The sequence below is a fragment of the Amblyomma americanum genome, chromosome 10 (assembly GCF_052857255.1).
Source record: "Amblyomma americanum isolate KBUSLIRL-KWMA chromosome 10, ASM5285725v1, whole genome shotgun sequence".
Classification (NCBI taxonomy): Eukaryota; Metazoa; Arthropoda; class Arachnida; order Ixodida; family Ixodidae; genus Amblyomma; species Amblyomma americanum.
The window spans coordinates 69082888-69105076 of record NC_135506.1 but is presented as its reverse complement, the minus strand read 5'-3'; the positions used below and the strand labels follow the sequence as shown (position 1 = coordinate 69105076).

The window sequence follows — 22189 nt, the reverse complement described above, 5'->3', positions numbered from 1 at the left end:
AAGCACTTCATTACATTCCCTTTTCTCGCTTTCGAGAAGTTAGAAAAGCCCGCTTTTGACGCTGTCGATGTCGCAACGTTCGAGAACCGGCACGCCGACGACGAACAGTTTTGAAAAATGTGCTAGAATAAATTGCAGTGCTACTGCAAAACAGCTGTGCGAGCAAAACGCCCGTCTCTGCATGCATTCGCCTGTCACATGACAGAGAGAGCCGTAGAGAAGTCGCCGCGGTTGTGCAACTGGTGGTATACTGTGGCGCAAGTTCCAAACGTAGTAGGCTGGACATGATGCCCGTCATCAGCGAAGAGTTTCGCCTCAAACTGAAAACTCTAAAGTCGAGCGGCGCGATCGAACTCACCGAGGAAGTCGTCCCTGGCATCGCGTGTCTGAAAATTAATGACCCGGCGAAGCGGAACTGCATCTCTGGTAAGCGCGGGCGCCGTAAACAACGACTGTACCGGCATCATGTTCGTTTGAATGGACGCCGGAGAATGAGCGAATGCTCATCCAAACAGCGGTGCTTGCTGTGCATTTACGTCGTTTGTTTAGCCCACTTGCCCGTCAGAAATGCTTTTCAAGAATTTCGCGTACCTCTTTCAGCTGGGGTGTGAACGCACTTTCGCGAGTTGTTGTCCTCTATTGGAGTATTACAGTCAAACAATCGTGAAACATTTAGGTATAGTCGAAGTTCAATTTTTAACGTCCACCAGCGCTTCGATCGTTTCTTCCGTAGCGCGTGAATTTGATGTCCGTGGCAAGCCGACGAGTCTGCCGTTTGTTTAGGGTCTGTGCGTGATACATGTTGTGTGGGAAATTTCGCTTTCAAGCGCTCCTCGGTCAAACTGTGAGCGCGAACCTATGAAAAGCTGTGGAAACCGTTTCGGCCATTTCTTACATCGAGTAGGTGTTGTTTACCTCAATAAACATGACACATACGTACGCGGACGATTGGCCAAGGTTTAGTTCACTCTGGCCAAGGTGTGGTGACACATACGTACGCGGACGATTGGCCAAGGTTTAGTTCACTCTGGCCAAGGTGTGGTGAATGCCAAGGAAAATCGTCTTTGTTGTTGTTAGCCTATCAAAAGATGGCACATACCCACACTGGGGGATCGGCCAAAAATCGGGTGGCTATTCACCTGTACGCAGTTAATGAAAAAGAAAAGCACGCGGGAACGCAACACCGATGGAATCTTCCTCAGGAAAATCGTACAGTAGCCAGCAGAAAGACAGTTTTCCTCGACGTCTTTCCTCACGATTTATGCGCTAATTTCATATGTGGCGGAGATCTTTTTGCAGCCCTTGATGTTTCGTTTCAGTCAGGGCTAGTCGATCATGTTTCGACAATCTTTTTTTTTTCTTTTCCGTGCTGAATAATCGCAGGTGAGATGATGCTGGAACTGGCCAATGCTGTCAAGGCGTTGGAGCTCTGGTCCCACATCAAAGCAGTGCTGCTCTGCGGCGAAGGCTCATTCTTCTGTTCAGGCGCCAACCTGGTCTCTATGAAAGCAATTTCAAGCCCCGATGAAGGGCGGCAGATGTCGGCTCTCATGCAGGACACATTAACAAGGTACCTTCTCCTCCCTCCTAGCTGTCACATCTGCTGATCTGAGCCTCACTGACGTCGTAAAAGTCGTAAAACGGAACGGAAGTTAAAACTGCGCAAACACCTGTGGTGGACGTCGTTTTTACTCTTATTTTTTTTTTGCTCTCCTCTGTTTGTCCTGCTTGTGCAGTTTCAACTTCCCTTGACATGAACCAACTGAACCCGAAAAATCAAATGCCTTACTAAAAACGGAAAGCCATGTGTGCTATCTTTTCTTTGCATGTGTGTCTATATACTGGACATGTATAATATTATACTGTCAGCATTAAATGAAACTCAAACATGACAACTGAAGCCAAAATATCAAAATGAGAAGATTTAATTAATGGAAACTAAATACTGGCGTATTTGGTTTTCACTACGATTGCATGAAGACCTCTGCATGGAAGTGTTAATGGGCGTTGGTAATTCATTCATTCATTCATTCATTCATTCATTCATTCATTCATTCATTCACAAATACTGCGTACCAATACAGACTCATGCAGGATTGGGGATAGTATAGAAAAAATATAAAAACAGACATGTTAATGTTAAGATAGATTTGCTGCCAGAACAAATTACCATCCCACATGTGCAAGACAAAACTAACAAAACTTCACATATGTAGAGTCTACTTCAAAACTTTGCTGTTCATGCTCTCCGCCAGCCGGCATGGTGGACTAAACTTTTGCAACGGACAATACATAACAACTACGAAAGGTCAAACTCTTTAATTTTATTAACAAACATTTCTATAGAAGTACTTCTAGCTATGACATCATCCTATAATTTGTTCCAATGAGAAAAGGGCAAATGATAACATTGAGTCTAATAACAATGCGTCAAATTGGCTGGTGTATCATTTTACTGTGATTTGTTTGTGATGAGTGCCTGCACACTTTAAAGTGACATAGTACAGGAGGTAAATAAATTCTTATCTTGAGGTCAATATGCACTACGAGAGCATCTGCAGGTTTGCCTTGATCATTAAATTAGACATGCTGGAGCAATGGCTGCAGATTGAATATATGAAACATATAGAGCTAAATTCTGTGTTTTCTGAATTTTTTTTATTAAGTTCTTTTGGTACACGCTTCAAACAAGGTCCATATATTCTAATTTAGACCTTACAAGTGCTTTATATTCATGAAGTTTTACTTTGTTAGGGGAATTGCAGAGCCTGCTTCCCCTTTCCAACAGGTAATATTTTTGTGTTCTCATGCTCATGTTACAGTTGTTCTGTTTGCATTTCATTTGACATTGATAGTGCATGCATGTGCATTCACATCATCATCATCATGAACCTTACTATGCCCACTGCAGGGCAAAGGCCTCTCCCATGTCTCTCTAATTAACCCTGTCCTTTGCCAGCTGCGCCCATCCTATGCCTGCAAACTTCTTAATCTCATCTGCCCACCTAACATTCTGCCGACCCCTGCTACGCTTGACTTCTCTTGGAATCCACTTCGTTACCCTTAAGGACCAGCGGTTATCTTGCCCTCGCATTACATGCCTGCCCAAACCCATTTCTTGCTCTCTATTTCGACTAGGATGTCATTAACACGCTTTTGTTCCCTCAACCATGCTTCTGTTCGCTTAACGTTACACTTATCATTTTCCTTTCCATGGCTCGCTCTGTTGTCCTTAACTTAAGCTGAACCCTTGTCGTTAGCCTCCATGTTTCTGTCCCGTAGGTGAGTACTGGTAAGATGGAGCTGTTGTACACTTTTCTCTTGAGGGATGATGGTTAACTGCCATTCATGATCTGAGAGAACCTGCCATATGCGCTCCACCCCATTCTTATTCTTCTAGTTATTTCTTTCTCGTGATCCTGATCTGCAGTCACTAGCTGCCTTAAGAAAATGTATTCCCTTACCACCAGCGCCTCACTACCATTTGTAAACTGCTGTTCCCTTCCGAGACTGTTGAACATTACCACACACACGCACATTCACAGCTATACCTATACACATGACTAAGTCATAAAAAAGGAAGGACACTTTGCCTTAAGAGTGGAACGCGACAGCATATTGCAGTGCAGCCAGGGAGTCCACAGAATGCCATCGCCCGTTCGGCGCGACACCTTGCCCATTGGAAACATCTTTGAACGCATTTTATGTTATTTTTCCAACTGCTTCAATTAATTAATTGATCAATTACTCACTAAATTTTCTTAATTACCATCATTATCAAGCATTGCCTTTTTCATTCTGAGCATTTTGACACCTTTGAACCCCTTTTTCTAATTTTTAGTCTATTAACCAATTAACCAATATTTAATTAACCAATTAATGAATTATTTGCAATTATTTCATTAACTTGCATCGCCTATCACACACCAATCAATCGTCAATCACTAGAACCACAAATTACCATGATATGATTTTTTTTTCTACGCTGCCCCCGACTATTTCCGACACGTGGTGCCGTCTACTACTACGCTGACGGCTTTTCAACACAACGAGCTATATACGCTATCGTGTAATATGCTGGAACAGCAGTCATTTCTAATTTTGGGTATGCACAACATTCATTGCTAGTTGTTCGCTCATGCATGTTGTTGCAATTCCTGCAAAACTAATGTTGCTAGAAGCTAGTATTCATGCATTTTATTTCAAGTGTGTACCATCACAATTGGAATGAGAATGAAGTCACTGGAAGAAAATGTGAAGTGAAGTTTATTGCTGTGATTTTTGACGTCCTCATAGTAAACAGAGGAGTGTCATGTGCAAGTACTCTTTTATCCTCAACAAAATTGAAATGTATTTTTTTTTTTCTCTCTTATGGTTTCACAGAAAAGCCATGTTATTGACTGCAAAAAATGCTCCTAAGGTCTGAATTTGAGATACTTGGTCAGCACTGGCAAAAATTGTTAGTATGAGAATGAGAATGTTAAGAATGGTAATTTTGGTAAGTGATCAACATGTGTGATTTTGTTGTCACTTCATTGCTTTATAGTCATGCTGTTTTCAGTATGCCAAAGAAGCAGTTCTTTTTTTAAACCAGGATTTTTTAAATGGTCCTATGGGCTGGTTCCAATGGGCTATTTCACTGTGCAAACACAAGATCAGTGAGATTTTGATCCATGGAGGTTAAAGGAGTAGTAATAAAAAATTGTATTAATTTTTCTAGCCCAATGAGTTGATATTTACCTAGTAATGACTTTTTACCCAATAATATAATGATCATTGTAAAGAAGCTGGATTACTCCTGCATATAGTAAATGCTGAATATTATTTGTTACTAATTAATATCAGTTATGTTAATATATCCAATTCTTACTATTAGTTTATTTTTAATACAGTACATCAGAGAGAAATAGCTGCAGTATGACAACAGGCATCCAGGCGAACGCAGCTGTTTGTCAGCTTGTAAGCCTCTGACATTGCACGCCAGCATTACAAATGAGCCAGTTGTAATAGCAGTGGCAATCTCGGCTTATAACGTGGCGATATCCATTAGCCAGTGCTAAAAACGAGCAAGCATACTAAACACAAAATATGTTGCACCTTACAGCCGATTGTCTTATGTGCATGTCGTGGTTGATTTTTTTAGTACGGTGATGAGTTGATATTGTAGTTTAAAATAAACAAATTCATTTGCCAGTAAGCACCTGTGTTGTGTGTTCCTTTGTCCTTGTCTGTTGCATTGTTTTTTTCATTGCTGCAAATGGAACAACTAGACAAGAGTCCTGCTCTCAATCTGTGATCTATACTCCCATCTCTCAAGTATTTTGCAACTGTGTGGAACCCACAGCTCTCTCGTCCAATCAGGGCTGCAGGAACACAACAAATAGTCCCTTGAATATCTGAGCAGTGTAGAACTATTTTTGAACAGTTAATATAGTAATTGAATAGGTAGTTCTGTCTAGTGTCTTTCATTTAACTGCAGCGAGTGCTTCAGTCACGAGTTAACTTAAAGAAGAAAGTTCACACGGACACCTCTGCAGAGGCCTGCTGCGAAGTGGTGCACCGCCATTCGCAAACGTGGTGTCCACTTAGTCTGTCATGTCTCCTGCGCGCCATCCGTCGAAAGGGCAGTGTTCCCCCAAGCAAGAGAAGCAGCTAGCCTTGAAAGTCCTCAGATCACCTCCACTTGGGAAAAAAGAAGAAAAAAATTAATATGGATTAGCCCAGCTAATCCAGGATATACAAAGCGAAAAGCGAGATTGAGGTCTCCACTGACCCACGGAGCCGGTTGTGCGCCTTTCCTTTCGTGAAAATGAAGGGAGTTTGCAAAGTTGTCAACGCCAATGAACTCTATAAACGCGGTCGCTCACTTGTTTTGTTTGGTTTTTGGGGAAAGGAAATGGCACAGTAACCATCTCACATGTCTCGGTGGAGACCTGAACCCCACTGAAAAGGAAGGGGTAAAGGAGGGAGGGAAAGGGAAAAGAGAAAACTGAAAATTTAAAGTAGGATTTTGCAGGGGGGGAACACCTGTGGCTCTGTGGTACTAGTGGCGCATGCGTAGTAGTGACTAGGGAGTGAGAGAGAGAGAGAGAGGCAGCGGCGAAAGGTCAGGGGATGGAGTCAGTGGTGCGTGACGCCGACATAAGCAGGCTCACGCAAAGCTTTGTGTTGACTAGCCTAGCTTTTCCCCAAGCACCACCTGCTGTGAAGGTAGAGTAACTGACTACTGTTACTCCTTCCTCCCCAAAGATGGAGCCACCAGTGGCGAATACGGGTGTAGAGGAACACATTTATGAAATGCGTACCATCCTATACAGTGCTGCAGCCTACTTGTGAAATTAAGTATAAGGCGCATTGTAGTGGAGGGCTATGGATTTATTTCAACAATCTGGTGTTTTCCTGTTAAACGTACATTGAGGAAAACGGTATCCAATCTTTCTTCTGCGTAAAAATTGATCTTGTGACTCTCTCTGTCTATCTTGATGTCTGTCCAGCACCAAAAGTGTATTTATTGCTGAGGAGAAAATTGGTTGCCTTGCTTACCGCCACTTGATTCAAACTCGTGACATTGAGGCAGTAAAGGGCTTCAAGATCATCCTTTGGAAATGAATGACGGTGCAGCCCAGTGTCGAGGATCTGCCTGCAAAAAGGACCAGTGGTAGAAATACCTGTATTCGATTTTTAATGTTTTTTCCTAGCTGATAAAAGCTCCGTTTTCATCTAAAGTGGCGTCTTTGTCATTAGAATGGGGTGATTAACCGACACTACAAGCCACTAGCATGTCTCCTCTCATCACAAGTACCTGTGGGCAACTCTTTGCTTGGTGTCCCAGTGGTAGGCAGACACCATGTTAACGCATTGTTTGATGTTAGGGGAGTTGGCAGTCATCATTTTAAGTATTGAGTTAGATGAGCGGTTTTGTTGTGTTGAAGCCTATAATTCAAGGGGCTGCGCTTTGACCTTCCATGATGTATATAAAATCAGAGAAATGTTCTTAACACTATGCAGGTCACATATCCTATAGAGTTCGTGTGTATGCAAAATGTGTCATCTTCATTGTATTGTGCAAGTACTGCTTTGAAAAATATCATGGCATGTGTGACTACTATGCTGTTATTCAACTCTCCACATTTGCACTGCGTAGTTTGTATTTAACTTGCGCATAACGGTGCATACTGTCCTTTTCCTCTCTTTGCACCTTTCACCTTGATGACACAGCACTGCCACGTTCCCTTGTGTGCTATTTAGGTTCAACAACCTGCCCATGATTACCGCTGTCCTCATAGAAGGCCGAGCGATTGGCGGCGGTGCTGAACTGACAACCGCGGCCGACTTTCGAATCATGGCTCCCGACGCTGAGGTCCAGTTTGTACATGCACGCTTGGGAATCTCTTCAGCGTGGGGTGGAATGAGCCGGCTGACGCACCTTGTCGGTGAGTGCACAGAATGCTCGCCAGCTCTGGCCAGTCTTTAGCACCAGGCCTCTTTGATTATACAGCCTGAATCTCAGAACCTTCTCAAATTATAGTCATCATGCAGCCTTATTTTAACGTGTACAAAATGGCATTTCTAGCAGGCTCTTCGCACCAGCGAAACATCAGACATAGACAGGCCAGTAAAGTTAAATTAGCTATTTGAGAAATATTTGAAAAGAGAGAAATAAAAAAAAAGCTTTCAATAAATTTTTTTTCTAGACAACGCAGAGCTTGCAGCTTATTCTATCATATTCTGTAAAAGTAAGTGGAATAGAGCATTTCAATCTCTATATTAGGAACGTGCCTTACATATTTTGCACATACTACTCTTAGACATGTCCAAAGGTGTTTGGTCACCCCCATGTGGCTGGGTAAATAGTTTTGGCACACAAAGGCTTTAGGCTGACAAGGTTCTTTTCTGTGTACACTTGACTTCTTTCGGCTGGTTTTGTATACTTCACTTCCGCTCTTCAGTCGTGTGACTTTTTTGGCATTTGTGGTCAGTCCAGCTCATTGCCAGCTATTTTATTACCTCTTCCACAACTATAACAAGGTCAGACCATAGAACCTAGTTTTTAAATTATGAATAATAGCCTCTGTATTCTTCTGGTAATGGTATGGAATAAGAAGAAGTAATATTTGGTAGCGAAGAAGAGAAGCCGTGCGATGTGGTGACCGGCTACTATTAGGTGTAGCTTGAGGGCCGAGGCAAGAAAGCAGAGAATGGGAAGGGATTAGAAGGCTTGGGCTGCCTGTCACTTTCGCAAAACAAACGAAGAAGGACATATTGATTACATGAGAATGTAGTAGTTATAGCATTCTTATCCGTTTCTTATTGCAAGAAGGGATACTTTTAATTAATCAGGTTTGCATGTAATAAAAGCTAAACACTGAAAAATGTTGGTGAGATTGTGTGAGAAATCTCAGTTGTTTGTAAAAAGCCTAATCCAGGGGCCTTGAAAGAAGCGCAGTTTTCAGAAATATTCTCTCATCAAGGAAGTTTTTATGCTGAAAAGTAAAAATAATTCACGAAATTCCAGCAGCCTATGCCATGGCCACAGCTGCTGCGGTTTTGGCCACATGTGCCTAGATTGACCTTGTGCTCCTTCGGTGTTTTTGCATCCTGGCATGGAATGAGGAAAATGAGGAATTTTCACAGTAGTTTCATAATTTTTATAGTAGCACTCTTTGCCTTGTCCCGCACTGCAACTTGTTAGCTTAAGATGTTCATGTTTTTGAGCTACTGATAATTTATTGACATTCTACAGTTAATGATTGATTAATAGATAGGTTAAAAATGTCTGTGTCTATGCAGCTCTGTCTAGAACGGCTGCATTGATAGATTTTTTGTAACGAAGAGCGTTAGTACCCACATGTCATAAAAAATTGTCCGGCGTAGGCGTTGGCGACCGTTTCAACCCTCGAAGCCAGACTGGCTGCTAAGGCCATCTACGTGCACCACCTAGGTCATGTGACCTTGTGGTGTCATCACAACCTGACCACCGAATTGTAAGCAAACTGACCACTGTGGCAGTTAAATTAATCATTGGTTGCGAGAGGTTGCTCGGAAAGAGCAATCTAGGTCGCATAAGCCCACTGCTGAACCACACCGTAAGGAGTGGTTTGAGGACTGCCTGGTATCAATGAATGTAAAGTCAAGAATGACCAATTCCTCATGTATAGGCATTAACCCATTAATGCTATCACATTCATACCCTTAACGCAAAGCTTAAATGTCCTCTCCCAGTTTTTTTTTTTTTTAACCATGAATTTTGGACGGATTTTTTGTCCACAAAGTTCTGTGCAGAGATTTTAGTCAGCAGTGAGTGCACTCAAAGGTTGAGATATTTTGTCTGTTACAACAGGTTATACGCCACTGCCTGACAAAATGATTACGTGTTAAGCTTAAATTATTTTTTTTTAAAGGCAGGGAAATATCAGCATGGTAGAGGACACTAGCCATGTCACTTGGGCAGGCTGCTGATGTAATCTTCGTTGTCTTGATAAGCTGAAGATGTCCAGTGTGTAACTGTTTAGAATAAGTTATGCATTGAGAGCAGTGCTCTTAACTTGCATTAGGGACTCTCGTATTGTAACCTTTCTAGCCTGCTGCAGAGGAATTTTTTTTTTGCACTACCCTTTTTGGAGCTTTTTTGCAACTATTGTGCCTAACCTGTATGATCGTTGTTATACCACACTCAGTGCTTTCACAGATTACTCTTTTCACTGGGAAGTAGCATTGCAGTAGAAAAGCAATGCAGCGACTGCTGTTGAGATACAACAATGCAAAGCATCACTCGCTTTCCATTCCTGCCACTCAGCCTGCGTGAAGCCATGAAGCCATCGTGCGCAGTAACTTTAGAAACGCAAACCAAACACCATAGCTCTCAGGGCCGTTTTTCTTTCTTTTCAAATGGTGAGGTCACTGTATGCAGGAAGGGTGGTAAACTGAGTCTCATGGCAGGCAGCATAGTGGCGCCACCTGTTGAAAAATATTGTGGCCGTTTTCTCCGATTTTCTAGAGGAAAACACATCATGTTAGCAGCATCAGGATGGGCTGCCACCTGTCTCTCATTGGGGTACAAATGGAGGAAAGTTGAGGAATCCATTTTCAATTTTTTAAGCTCGAAAGATAAGCTTTCATAACATAAAAGGCTGAAAATTGATGTGCAGGTGTCACCACCCTCAGCCATTTTCACTGTAAGCAAACTACGGTGACATCAATACTTTTTAAGAGCGTTAGCTCTTACTACTTACGTTTGTCAAGGACGCGTCAATCTGCAATGAAGGTCAAATTTACCAAAACAGTTACCACGGGACCACACTACATCACATAGCAACAATGGGCGCTTAGCAGCTCAATTGATACCTGTGCTTTTGATCTGTTATATATGTGCCAGTATGGCAGCCATCGAACCACCATTTGCATAAGATTTGGGGACCCCGTTTGACGCAGAATGTTCGAAGTAGTGTCAAATGACTTTGCATGTTCCAGAGGATAAAAATTACTAATTGAGATGAAGCCCAATATATGTGTGGGATTTGCATGACGACCTTTCCGTCCCCAAACCGTGCATTCCGAGGACGTTCAGACGGCCATTATGGCCGAACCGTTTCTCGCTGGAGTTTCCGGATGGTGTCAAACGATTCGTCGTGCTGTGATGCATACGTTTATAAAATTTATTAGCTGATATAATGAGGAAATATACCAGATATAGTGAAGGCGGCATTAGATCGCAATAGTAGTGCAAAATCCATGAGGCAGATGGTGCTGCTTGTGTCTTAGAACCGATGTGTTCCGAAAGGAAACATCAACGGATGTTTGAATTTGGTCTTCTCCACGTTTGCTTAGCATACCAACGTAAAGGCTTGAAGCTCTCGTAGCTAACGCTCTAAAGTCAAACATTGAGGCAGTGTTGGCGGAGAATTTTTGTGCGGTCCTCCAAGGCTAGACAACACAATCATCCACTTACTGCCAGTGGTCATCAAGTCCATGATGCTGTCAACATCATAAAAAACTGGGTTTGAATTGACTGGCGAAAATGTTTTGAACTCCAAAAAAAAAAAAAGCAAATTTCTCAGCTATAGATACGTCTTTTGCTACCTAACAAAAGTCAGAAGAGCCATAAAAAGCTAAGCAGTCAAATGTTACTCAGAAAAAAAATTATATAAATATCGATGGAGCTGCTTAATGTGGTAGTCATATTTTTCTCATCCCATTTGCAGCATATGTGGTAATCCAGGGACTTGAAATAAATGGTGCTCCTTAAGAAGACACTGAAGACAACTCCGTCCAATTCTTGGTCTTAGTAAAAATTGATTGTTTGGTTCTTCTGTATCCATGTTGATGACATTTGCTCGGTAGCAAACGACGCATTTATTGCTTTGGAAATTTAAAAGCAACATTTTCTTTTTTTTTTTTTCCAAGCACACGATTCATATTTATGACATCATAGCCAAAAACAACTTTTCAGTCACCATGTAAAAGTGAATGGCAGTGCAGCCCAACCTCAGGGGTCAACATGAAAAAAAAAACTATCTTGACCTTGCATCAGTTTGCTTGCAAAAATAGCTGGTGGTGGCAAAACCTGTATTTAATTTTTGGTCTTGTCATCAAATAAAGAGTTTAGTTTTTTAGGGAGTGTAGCCTTTTATTATCATGAGGACACAGTAATCTATTGATAGAGGCCAACTTCAGTGTGATCTCACTGTCCCTTTAAACATTCACGTCGCAGGTCCCACATTAGCATTAGACCTGTTCACCTCGGGAAGGCCGATGCTTTCCGACGAGGCGCTGCGGGTCGGATACGTGACCCGTGTCCTCAGCGGTCAGAGGGATGCCAAGGAAGAGGCGCTCGAGTGGCTCAGGGAGCGTGTCAAGTGGCCGACCGAGATTGTGCAAGCGGTGAAGCTCGGCATGGTGGCGGCCCGCACCCTGCCCTTGCAGGATGCGCTGCAGAGGGAGAATGAACTGTTTGCCAGCGTGTGGGGCCGAGACGCACACAACAGCGCCTTGAAAGAAAACATCAAGCACTGATGTTTGCTGCACGTTTAACTTGTTTTCGTCAATAGTGACCCACAGCATCGCCAAGGACTGAGTGAAGGAAGTCATATAGCTTGCACAAGCTTTGGAAACTTGCATTTGGAGTGCTGCCAGTGGCACTTATTGAGAACTGTTTCTCGGATGGGACTTCATGAAGTACTTTTTGAGAGTATTGTTTCGTAAGTTGATTTCGAAGTTCTAATTCTTGGTTAATTTGTCTAGAATGTTGCTTCTTGTTTAATAATTTCTTGTAATGTTTGCTTGTGTAATGTTTCCTCTCAAATTTCGATTCTCAAGTATTGCTCCTTTGATATTAGTTTTTGGATGTTGATTCTTTAGTAGTGTTTTCTTTTGATAGTTGTATTACGTTTTGGGAGTTTCGCAGCTGCGGGTATGCAAGCAGAAATTGGTGCGGGGTGATGGAAGGACAAATTTAGTAGTTCGTTGTCCGATTGCAGCGATGTTGTTGCAAAACTTGTAGAATATTTCCAAAGACAACACGTGGAGACATAGCACCACAGTTGTAAAATAGTGCTATAAAGCAGTTTCAGAAATAGTGACCTGGAAAACCAGCTCGAACTGCACGAAGAGTCTTCACTATAACTGCCTTGCTGACCTGTAGTCGTTGTTTCCATTGAAATTTTTTTAGCATGATGCGAGTTCTCTTTGGGTCGTGACTGCTTTATAAAGCTTGTTTGTGGCTGCAAAATCAAAAGCTAGGGTGGTCAATGTGAGTTTTGATAATGAGCAGTTTTGGTTCAATGTTCACGTTTTCATACTTCTCGGAAATGAGTTGCAGTAATGCATCGCAGTAGTCGCATCGTTTTGACAAACGTTGCTCAAGCAATAATGGTGGTGCCTGCGTCTTAAGAGCATGTGCTCTACTGGCTTGTTAAGCTGGCAGTGCTTGTGGCATGTTTATTTCTAGGTGAAAAACACAGATAATGCCAGTGACTACTAAGCAAAATGCAAGCTTTTTCTTTTTGCACTATAACTATAACTGGTATTGTTATAGTGGCCCACTACAGCTGGTATATGGTTTCAACCTAGAAGGAGTTTATCCTGTGTCATGTAAAAGATATGTGATTTCCGTAATATATTTCACGAATCTCGTATTTCTGCTCTTTGTGAGCAGTTGACCATTGTTGCGATTCTAATCTACATTCTTGTTGAGAGGAGACTAGTGTGGACCAGCACAACATAAAAATAAGAATTAGCATTTGTCATAGAGATGTCCTAGAAAATTTGGCAGATTACAGATATGTTAGCTATTCTTTCTAGTAAGTTTAGTTCAGTTTACTGAGGCAGCTGTTTTGCTTATTATTTTAAGATGGAAATGCAGCATATTTTTGTGTGCGTGCTGCTGCATAAATATCAACAAAAAGATAGCAGGTTTAGTGCTAACCACAGTCGTTATTAGGAAAATGAACCAGTGAACTGTATACAAGAAATAGACACTTTTACTTAAAATGTGTTTTATCATTGCAGAGTTTAGCTTATGAGAATGCGTTCCTCTTTCCTATGCTGCTTTTTTACTAGAGCTGTTATGGCTTTGGTGACAAACCTGCCATGGTTCACTGCCTGCACCCAGGTGGAAAAGTGTGAGGGGGAAGAAGGTTAGTGGTGGCTTGGGAGGTTATGGCGAGAGCGGAGGAATGCGCGATCAGAGTGTGGTTCTATATTAGAATGCGGGGCTGTACAGCTGAACCAAAGCTATGACAGCTTTCAGTGATTGATACGCTAAGCCGGCAAGCCTATATCTCTACAACTAATTTTCATTATAAGGTGATGAACATACTTTTCTGCAATTTTACTTGTATTCAAAGTATGCTTCATATTTGTGTTGTTTTAGTGCATTATTTCTATTTTTCTGTTCTGAAAAGTTTGCATATGTATTATTTGTACATGGCTATGAGTAGAAAACTGCCATGTTTGCCAGCTTTTGTCACACCTTTTAGCATTTGCAACTACAAGTGTGCCTTTTTAGAGAGGCCCAGTTTCATCCCTCATTTCAAACATGCAGTTATGTGTATGTATCTGTAGCTGTGCTTTAAAATGGCAGCTTAGGCTGCTGCTTACAATGTTTTAGAAATTTTTATTATACTAGTCAATGTATTTTTGCTGTTGTGTATTCTACAATGGTAGTAGAAAATACTTTATGCTTAGACATGTCCAAAGGTGTTTGGTCACCCCCATGTGGCTGGGTAAATAGTTTTGGCACACAAAGGCTTTAGGCTGACAAGGTTCTTTTCTGTGTACACTTGACTTCTTTCGGCTGGTTTTGTATACTTCACTTCCGCTCTTCAGTCGTGTGACTTTTTTGGCATTTGTGGTCAGTCCAGCTCATTGCCAGCTATTTTATTACCTCTTCCACAACTATAACAAGGTCAGACCATAGAACCTAGTTTTTAAATTATGAATAATAGCCTCTGTATTCTTCTGGTAATGGTATGGAATAAGAAGAAGTAATATTTGGTAGCGAAGAAGAGAAGCCGTGCGATGTGGTGACCGGCTACTATTAGGTGTAGCTTGAGGGCCGAGGCAAGAAAGCAGAGAATGGGAAGGGATTAGAAGGCTTGGGCTGCCTGTCACTTTCGCAAAACAAACGAAGAAGGACATATTGATTACATGAGAATGTAGTAGTTATAGCATTCTTATCCGTTTCTTATTGCAAGAAGGGATACTTTTAATTAATCAGGTTTGCATGTAATAAAAGCTAAACACTGAAAAATGTTGGTGAGATTGTGTGAGAAATCTCAGTTGTTTGTAAAAAGCCTAATCCAGGGGCCTTGAAAGAAGCGCAGTTTTCAGAAATATTCTCTCATCAAGGAAGTTTTTATGCTGAAAAGTAAAAATAATTCACGAAATTCCAGCAGCCTATGCCATGGCCACAGCTGCTGCGGTTTTGGCCACATGTGCCTAGATTGACCTTGTGCTCCTTCGGTGTTTTTGCATCCTGGCATGGAATGAGGAAAATGAGGAATTTTCACAGTAGTTTCATAATTTTTATAGTAGCACTCTTTGCCTTGTCCCGCACTGCAACTTGTTAGCTTAAGATGTTCATGTTTTTGAGCTACTGATAATTTATTGACATTCTACAGTTAATGATTGATTAATAGATAGGTTAAAAATGTCTGTGTCTATGCAGCTCTGTCTAGAACGGCTGCATTGATAGATTTTTTGTAACGAAGAGCGTTAGTACCCACATGTCATAAAAAATTGTCCGGCGTAGGCGTTGGCGACCGTTTCAACCCTCGAAGCCAGACTGGCTGCTAAGGCCATCTACGTGCACCACCTAGGTCATGTGACCTTGTGGTGTCATCACAACCTGACCACCGAATTGTAAGCAAACTGACCACTGTGGCAGTTAAATTAATCATTGGTTGCGAGAGGTTGCTCGGAAAGAGCAATCTAGGTCGCATAAGCCCACTGCTGAACCACACCGTAAGGAGTGGTTTGAGGACTGCCTGGTATCAATGAATGTAAAGTCAAGAATGACCAATTCCTCATGTATAGGCATTAACCCATTAATGCTATCACATTCATACCCTTAACGCAAAGCTTAAATGTCCTCTCCCAGTTTTTTTTTTTTTTAACCATGAATTTTGGACGGATTTTTTGTCCACAAAGTTCTGTGCAGAGATTTTAGTCAGCAGTGAGTGCACTCAAAGGTTGAGATATTTTGTCTGTTACAACAGGTTATACGCCACTGCCTGACAAAATGATTACGTGTTAAGCTTAAATTATTTTTTTTTAAAGGCAGGGAAATATCAGCATGGTAGAGGACACTAGCCATGTCACTTGGGCAGGCTGCTGATGTAATCTTCGTTGTCTTGATAAGCTGAAGATGTCCAGTGTGTAACTGTTTAGAATAAGTTATGCATTGAGAGCAGTGCTCTTAACTTGCATTAGGGACTCTCGTATTGTAACCTTTCTAGCCTGCTGCAGAGGAATTTTTTTTTTGCACTACCCTTTTTGGAGCTTTTTTGCAACTATTGTGCCTAACCTGTATGATCGTTGTTATACCACACTCAGTGCTTTCACAGATTACTCTTTTCACTGGGAAGTAGCATTGCAGTAGAAAAGCAATGCAGCGACTGCTGTTGAGATACAACAATGCAAAGCATCACTCGCTTTCCATTCCTGCCACTCAGCCTGCGTGAAGCCATGAAGCCATCGTGCGCAGTAACTTTAGAAACGCAAACCAAACACCATAGCTCTCAGGGCCGTTTTTCTTTCTTTTCAAATGGTGAGGTCACTGTATGCAGGAAGGGTGGTAAACTGAGTCTCATGGCAGGCAGCATAGTGGCGCCACCTGTTGAAAAATATTGTGGCCGTTTTCTCCGATTTTCTAGAGGAAAACACATCATGTTAGCAGCATCAGGATGGGCTGCCACCTGTCTCTCATTGGGGTACAAATGGAGGAAAGTTGAGGAATCCATTTTCAATTTTTTAAGCTCGAAAGATAAGCTTTCATAACATAAAAGGCTGAAAATTGATGTGCAGGTGTCACCACCCTCAGCCATTTTCACTGTAAGCAAACTACGGTGACATCAATACTTTTTAAGAGCGTTAGCTCTTACTACTTACGTTTGTCAAGGACGCGTCAATCTGCAATGAAGGTCAAATTTACCAAAACAGTTACCACGGGACCACACTACATCACATAGCAACAATGGGCGCTTAGCAGCTCAATTGATACCTGTGCTTTTGATCTGTTATATATGTGCCAGTATGGCAGCCATCGAACCACCATTTGCATAAGATTTGGGGACCCCGTTTGACGCAGAATGTTCGAAGTAGTGTCAAATGACTTTGCATGTTCCAGAGGATAAAAATTACTAATTGAGATGAAGCCCAATATATGTGTGGGATTTGCATGACGACCTTTCCGTCCCCAAACCGTGCATTCCGAGGACGTTCAGACGGCCATTATGGCCGAACCGTTTCTCGCTGGAGTTTCCGGATGGTGTCAAACGATTCGTCGTGCTGTGATGCATACGTTTATAAAATTTATTAGCTGATATAATGAGGAAATATACCAGATATAGTGAAGGCGGCATTAGATCGCAATAGTAGTGCAAAATCCATGAGGCAGATGGTGCTGCTTGTGTCTTAGAACCGATGTGTTCCGAAAGGAAACATCAACGGATGTTTGAATTTGGTCTTCTCCACGTTTGCTTAGCATACCAACGTAAAGGCTTGAAGCTCTCGTAGCTAACGCTCTAAAGTCAAACATTGAGGCAGTGTTGGCGGAGAATTTTTGTGCGGTCCTCCAAGGCTAGACAACACAATCATCCACTTACTGCCAGTGGTCATCAAGTCCATGATGCTGTCAACATCATAAAAAACTGGGTTTGAATTGACTGGCGAAAATGTTTTGAACTCCAAAAAAAAAAAAAGCAAATTTCTCAGCTATAGATACGTCTTTTGCTACCTAACAAAAGTCAGAAGAGCCATAAAAAGCTAAGCAGTCAAATGTTACTCAGAAAAAAAATTATATAAATATCGATGGAGCTGCTTAATGTGGTAGTCATATTTTTCTCATCCCATTTGCAGCATATGTGGTAATCCAGGGACTTGAAATAAATGGTGCTCCTTAAGAAGACACTGAAGACAACTCCGTCCAATTCTTGGTCTTAGTAAAAATTGATTGTTTGGTTCTTCTGTATCCATGTTGATGACATTTGCTCGGTAGCAAACGACGCATTTATTGCTTTGGAAATTTAAAAGCAACATTTTCTTTTTTTTTTTTTCCAAGCACACGATTCATATTTATGACATCATAGCCAAAAACAACTTTTCAGTCACCATGTAAAAGTGAATGGCAGTGCAGCCCAACCTCAGGGGTCAACATGAAAAAAAAAACTATCTTGACCTTGCATCAGTTTGCTTGCAAAAATAGCTGGTGGTGGCAAAACCTGTATTTAATTTTTGGTCTTGTCATCAAATAAAGAGTTTAGTTTTTTAGGGAGTGTAGCCTTTTATTATCATGAGGACACAGTAATCTATTGATAGAGGCCAACTTCAGTGTGATCTCACTGTCCCTTTAAACATTCACGTCGCAGGTCCCACATTAGCATTAGACCTGTTCACCTCGGGAAGGCCGATGCTTTCCGACGAGGCGCTGCGGGTCGGATACGTGACCCGTGTCCTCAGCGGTCAGAGGGATGCCAAGGAAGAGGCGCTCGAGTGGCTCAGGGAGCGTGTCAAGTGGCCGACCGAGATTGTGCAAGCGGTGAAGCTCGGCATGGTGGCGGCCCGCACCCTGCCCTTGCAGGATGCGCTGCAGAGGGAGAATGAACTGTTTGCCAGCGTGTGGGGCCGAGACGCACACAACAGCGCCTTGAAAGAAAACATCAAGCACTGATGTTTGCTGCACGTTTAACTTGTTTTCGTCAATAGTGACCCACAGCATCGCCAAGGACTGAGTGAAGGAAGTCATATAGCTTGCACAAGCTTTGGAAACTTGCATTTGGAGTGCTGCCAGTGGCACTTATTGAGAACTGTTTCTCGGATGGGACTTCATGAAGTACTTTTTGAGAGTATTGTTTCGTAAGTTGATTTCGAAGTTCTAATTCTTGGTTAATTTGTCTAGAATGTTGCTTCTTGTTTAATAATTTCTTGTAATGTTTGCTTGTGTAATGTTTCCTCTCAAATTTCGATTCTCAAGTATTGCTCCTTTGATATTAGTTTTTGGATGTTGATTCTTTAGTAGTGTTTTCTTTTGATAGTTGTATTACGTTTTGGGAGTTTCGCAGCTGCGGGTATGCAAGCAGAAATTGGTGCGGGGTGATGGAAGGACAAATTTAGTAGTTCGTTGTCCGATTGCAGCGATGTTGTTGCAAAACTTGTAGAATATTTCCAAAGACAACACGTGGAGACATAGCACCACAGTTGTAAAATAGTGCTATAAAGCAGTTTCAGAAATAGTGACCTGGAAAACCAGCTCGAACTGCACGAAGAGTCTTCACTATAACTGCCTTGCTGACCTGTAGTCGTTGTTTCCATTGAAATTTTTTTAGCATGATGCGAGTTCTCTTTGGGTCGTGACTGCTTTATAAAGCTTGTTTGTGGCTGCAAAATCAAAAGCTAGGGTGGTCAATGTGAGTTTTGATAATGAGCAGTTTTGGTTCAATGTTCACGTTTTCATACTTCTCGGAAATGAGTTGCAGTAATGCATCGCAGTAGTCGCATCGTTTTGACAAACGTTGCTCAAGCAATAATGGTGGTGCCTGCGTCTTAAGAGCATGTGCTCTACTGGCTTGTTAAGCTGGCAGTGCTTGTGGCATGTTTATTTCTAGGTGAAAAACACAGATAATGCCAGTGACTACTAAGCAAAATGCAAGCTTTTTCTTTTTGCACTATAACTATAACTGGTATTGTTATAGTGGCCCACTACAGCTGGTATATGGTTTCAACCTAGAAGGAGTTTATCCTGTGTCATGTAAAAGATATGTGATTTCCGTAATATATTTCACGAATCTCGTATTTCTGCTCTTTGTGAGCAGTTGACCATTGTTGCGATTCTAATCTACATTCTTGTTGAGAGGAGACTAGTGTGGACCAGCACAACATAAAAATAAGAATTAGCATTTGTCATAGAGATGTCCTAGAAAATTTGGCAGATTACAGATATGTTAGCTATTCTTTCTAGTAAGTTTAGTTCAGTTTACTGAGGCAGCTGTTTTGCTTATTATTTTAAGATGGAAATGCAGCATATTTTTGTGTGCGTGCTGCTGCATAAATATCAACAAAAAGATAGCAGGTTTAGTGCTAACCACAGTCGTTATTAGGAAAATGAACCAGTGAACTGTATACAAGAAATAGACACTTTTACTTAAAATGTGTTTTATCATTGCAGAGTTTAGCTTATGAGAATGCGTTCCTCTTTCCTATGCTGCTTTTTTACTAGAGCTGTTATGGCTTTGGTGACAAACCTGCCATGGTTCACTGCCTGCACCCAGGTGGAAAAGTGTGAGGGGGAAGAAGGTTAGTGGTGGCTTGGGAGGTTATGGCGAGAGCGGAGGAATGCGCGATCAGAGTGTGGTTCTATATTAGAATGCGGGGCTGTACAGCTGAACCAAAGCTATGACAGCTTTCAGTGATTGATACGCTAAGCCGGCAAGCCTATATCTCTACAACTAATTTTCATTATAAGGTGATGAACATACTTTTCTGCAATTTTACTTGTATTCAAAGTATGCTTCATATTTGTGTTGTTTTAGTGCATTATTTCTATTTTTCTGTTCTGAAAAGTTTGCATATGTATTATTTGTACATGGCTATGAGTAGAAAACTGCCATGTTTGCCAGCTTTTGTCACACCTTTTAGCATTTGCAACTACAAGTGTGCCTTTTTAGAGAGGCCCAGTTTCATCCCTCATTTCAAACATGCAGTTATGTGTATGTATCTGTAGCTGTGCTTTAAAATGGCAGCTTAGGCTGCTGCTTACAATGTTTTAGAAATTTTTATTATACTAGTCAATGTATTTTTGCTGTTGTGTATTCTACAATGGTAGTAGAAAATACTTTATGCTGCTTTTATTGGCATATCGATGATGAACACTTGCAAGAAGCTCCAACAAAGTATCAAGCTAATACAAAAAGAACAGAGTATGCACAAATTTAATCTTTCAATTATATTTTAACAAACCTGTGATATAACTGAGGTCTTGTGTAGTAATGGCAGGAAATTAGGAACATAACAAACGATGTCAAGAGGTTCCTTGTGTGCATTTTTCACAAATGTCAAGTGAGGACAAACGTTGTTGGTATTTTCATTGAAACAGCGAATGAGGAGCTTAGCTGCCAAACACATGTCCTCATCAGCTTTATGTCAAGTGCCTGGCATGCTTATAGTTGTGTCATATTGTTAGGTTGACTTTTTCTGTGAATGTTCTTTCATACTAGTTATGTCATCGTAGTCGGGAAATTATCTGTAGGGATTGTTGGAGAAAATAAATCTTTTAACCTGTTACTGCGTCGTCTGCATACATTTTTGCCATTTTCTTTATTTCTGCAGCTACACAGTGTAGCATTTTATCATGAGCATTCATTGTATCCGCCCATCTCTATTACACAAAAGTGTACATATCAGCTGTCGCATTGTTGTTTTGAAATATGAGAAAATTCTTGAGAAATGAGCTGCCGCAGTTTACCAACATATCACATTTTAATGCAGGGATGACAAACCCAAATTTATATTTTTGTATGCAATATCGCTTCATGTATGCACTGAGCGAAATACACGTAGAGCAGCGTGCTTGCAGATGCTGGCTGGGCCAATGTAGGTGTATTCGGCCCAGGTGGTACTACTGGGTCACGCGATCTCTCTGAATTGGTGCCTGTCGAACCGCAATGCGCGGGAATTAGACCGTCAACATGGTACTGCAATAACCCCTCGCATACATATGCAAGCACACATCCACTGCAAGTACTAGTACGCCGAACAGACACGTGCACCGCACAAACCGTGTGCAAGGACGTGAATGAGTCACCCATGCCGTGCGCACGTACACGTTTTTTTTCCCCTCTTTTTTGCATTTCCTTTGTTTCTTTTTATAGACGTGCCCGGCGTGCCACGCTGGTGCGTGCGACTGTCGTGGGTGGGGAGGGGCTGCGCGAATACGGACGTGCCGAGACAGCCTTCACAGGCCTCACTCAAGGCAGCGGCGCGCTGATTAAGAAACGGCCGGCGCCGTGCCATTGACGGGATTCAGCTGCCTTTTCCGGCACTGCCCACCGTCCGAGGCCGGCTATTATGTCGGCAAACGGCTTTTGTGTTGCTTGTTTGGTACTTGACGGCGTCCCATGTCCGCAGACCCATTTCCGCTCCGAGGTCGCTCTCCCTTTCCTCTTCTTTGGCCGTTTTCTCTCCTCCTCTTCCTGTTCTTTCTGCGCGTGTGTGACGGGATGTCGCGGCACAATACCTCACTATGTATTTTAACGTCTACGTTAGTTACTAACTTTGCCACTTCATGCACCAACGACGAAATACGGGTAATGTGGCGCTGCAAGTCAACCAATATTTAACAGCTTTTAGAGCACATATACAGCGCTGCCGCGCCCTTATAACCAATGCGGGGAGCTACAGCGGCAACTTTTTGAACTACATAACTGCAGCGCTAGGTCCTACGAAAGTGTGTGTCGTCGTGCTTCCGCAACAGGTT

General features: G+C 41.9%; 2 protein-coding genes across 2 annotated transcripts; both read left to right on the top strand.

Annotated features, from left to right (window-relative positions):
- Positions 1-197: 197 nt before the first annotated feature.
- LOC144106246 (ethylmalonyl-CoA decarboxylase-like) lies at positions 198-14123 on the top strand. The gene is made up of 4 exons (XM_077639006.1): positions 198-426; positions 1384-1570; positions 7249-7433; positions 11711-14123. The coding sequence occupies exons 1-4, from the start codon at positions 285-287 to the stop codon at positions 12010-12012; spliced, it is 816 nt and encodes a 271-aa protein (XP_077495132.1). The 5' UTR covers positions 198-284; the 3' UTR covers positions 12013-14123.
- On the top strand, positions 13565-18388 carry LOC144108381 (ethylmalonyl-CoA decarboxylase-like). Its single transcript, XM_077641629.1, has 2 exons — positions 13565-13634; positions 18087-18388. The coding sequence occupies exons 1-2, from the start codon at positions 13565-13567 to the stop codon at positions 18386-18388; spliced, it is 372 nt and encodes a 123-aa protein (XP_077497755.1).
- The last annotated feature ends 3801 nt before the right edge of the window (positions 18389-22189 follow it).

Coding starts and splice junctions, on each gene's coding strand:
- LOC144106246 (XM_077639006.1), top strand. CDS start 285: ATGATGCCCGTCATCAGCGAAGAGTTTCGCCTCAAACTGAAAACTCTA. Junction 427..1,383: donor GAAGCGGAACTGCATCTCTG/GTAAGCGCGGGC, acceptor GAATAATCGCAG/GTGAGATGATGCTGGAACTG. Junction 7,434..11,710: donor CCGGCTGACGCACCTTGTCG/GTGAGTGCACAG, acceptor TTCACGTCGCAG/GTCCCACATTAGCATTAGAC.
- LOC144108381 (XM_077641629.1), top strand. CDS start 13,565: ATGGCTTTGGTGACAAACCTGCCATGGTTCACTGCCTGCACCCAGGTG. Junction 13,635..18,086: donor AAAGTGTGAGGGGGAAGAAG/GTTAGTGGTGGC, acceptor TTCACGTCGCAG/GTCCCACATTAGCATTAGAC.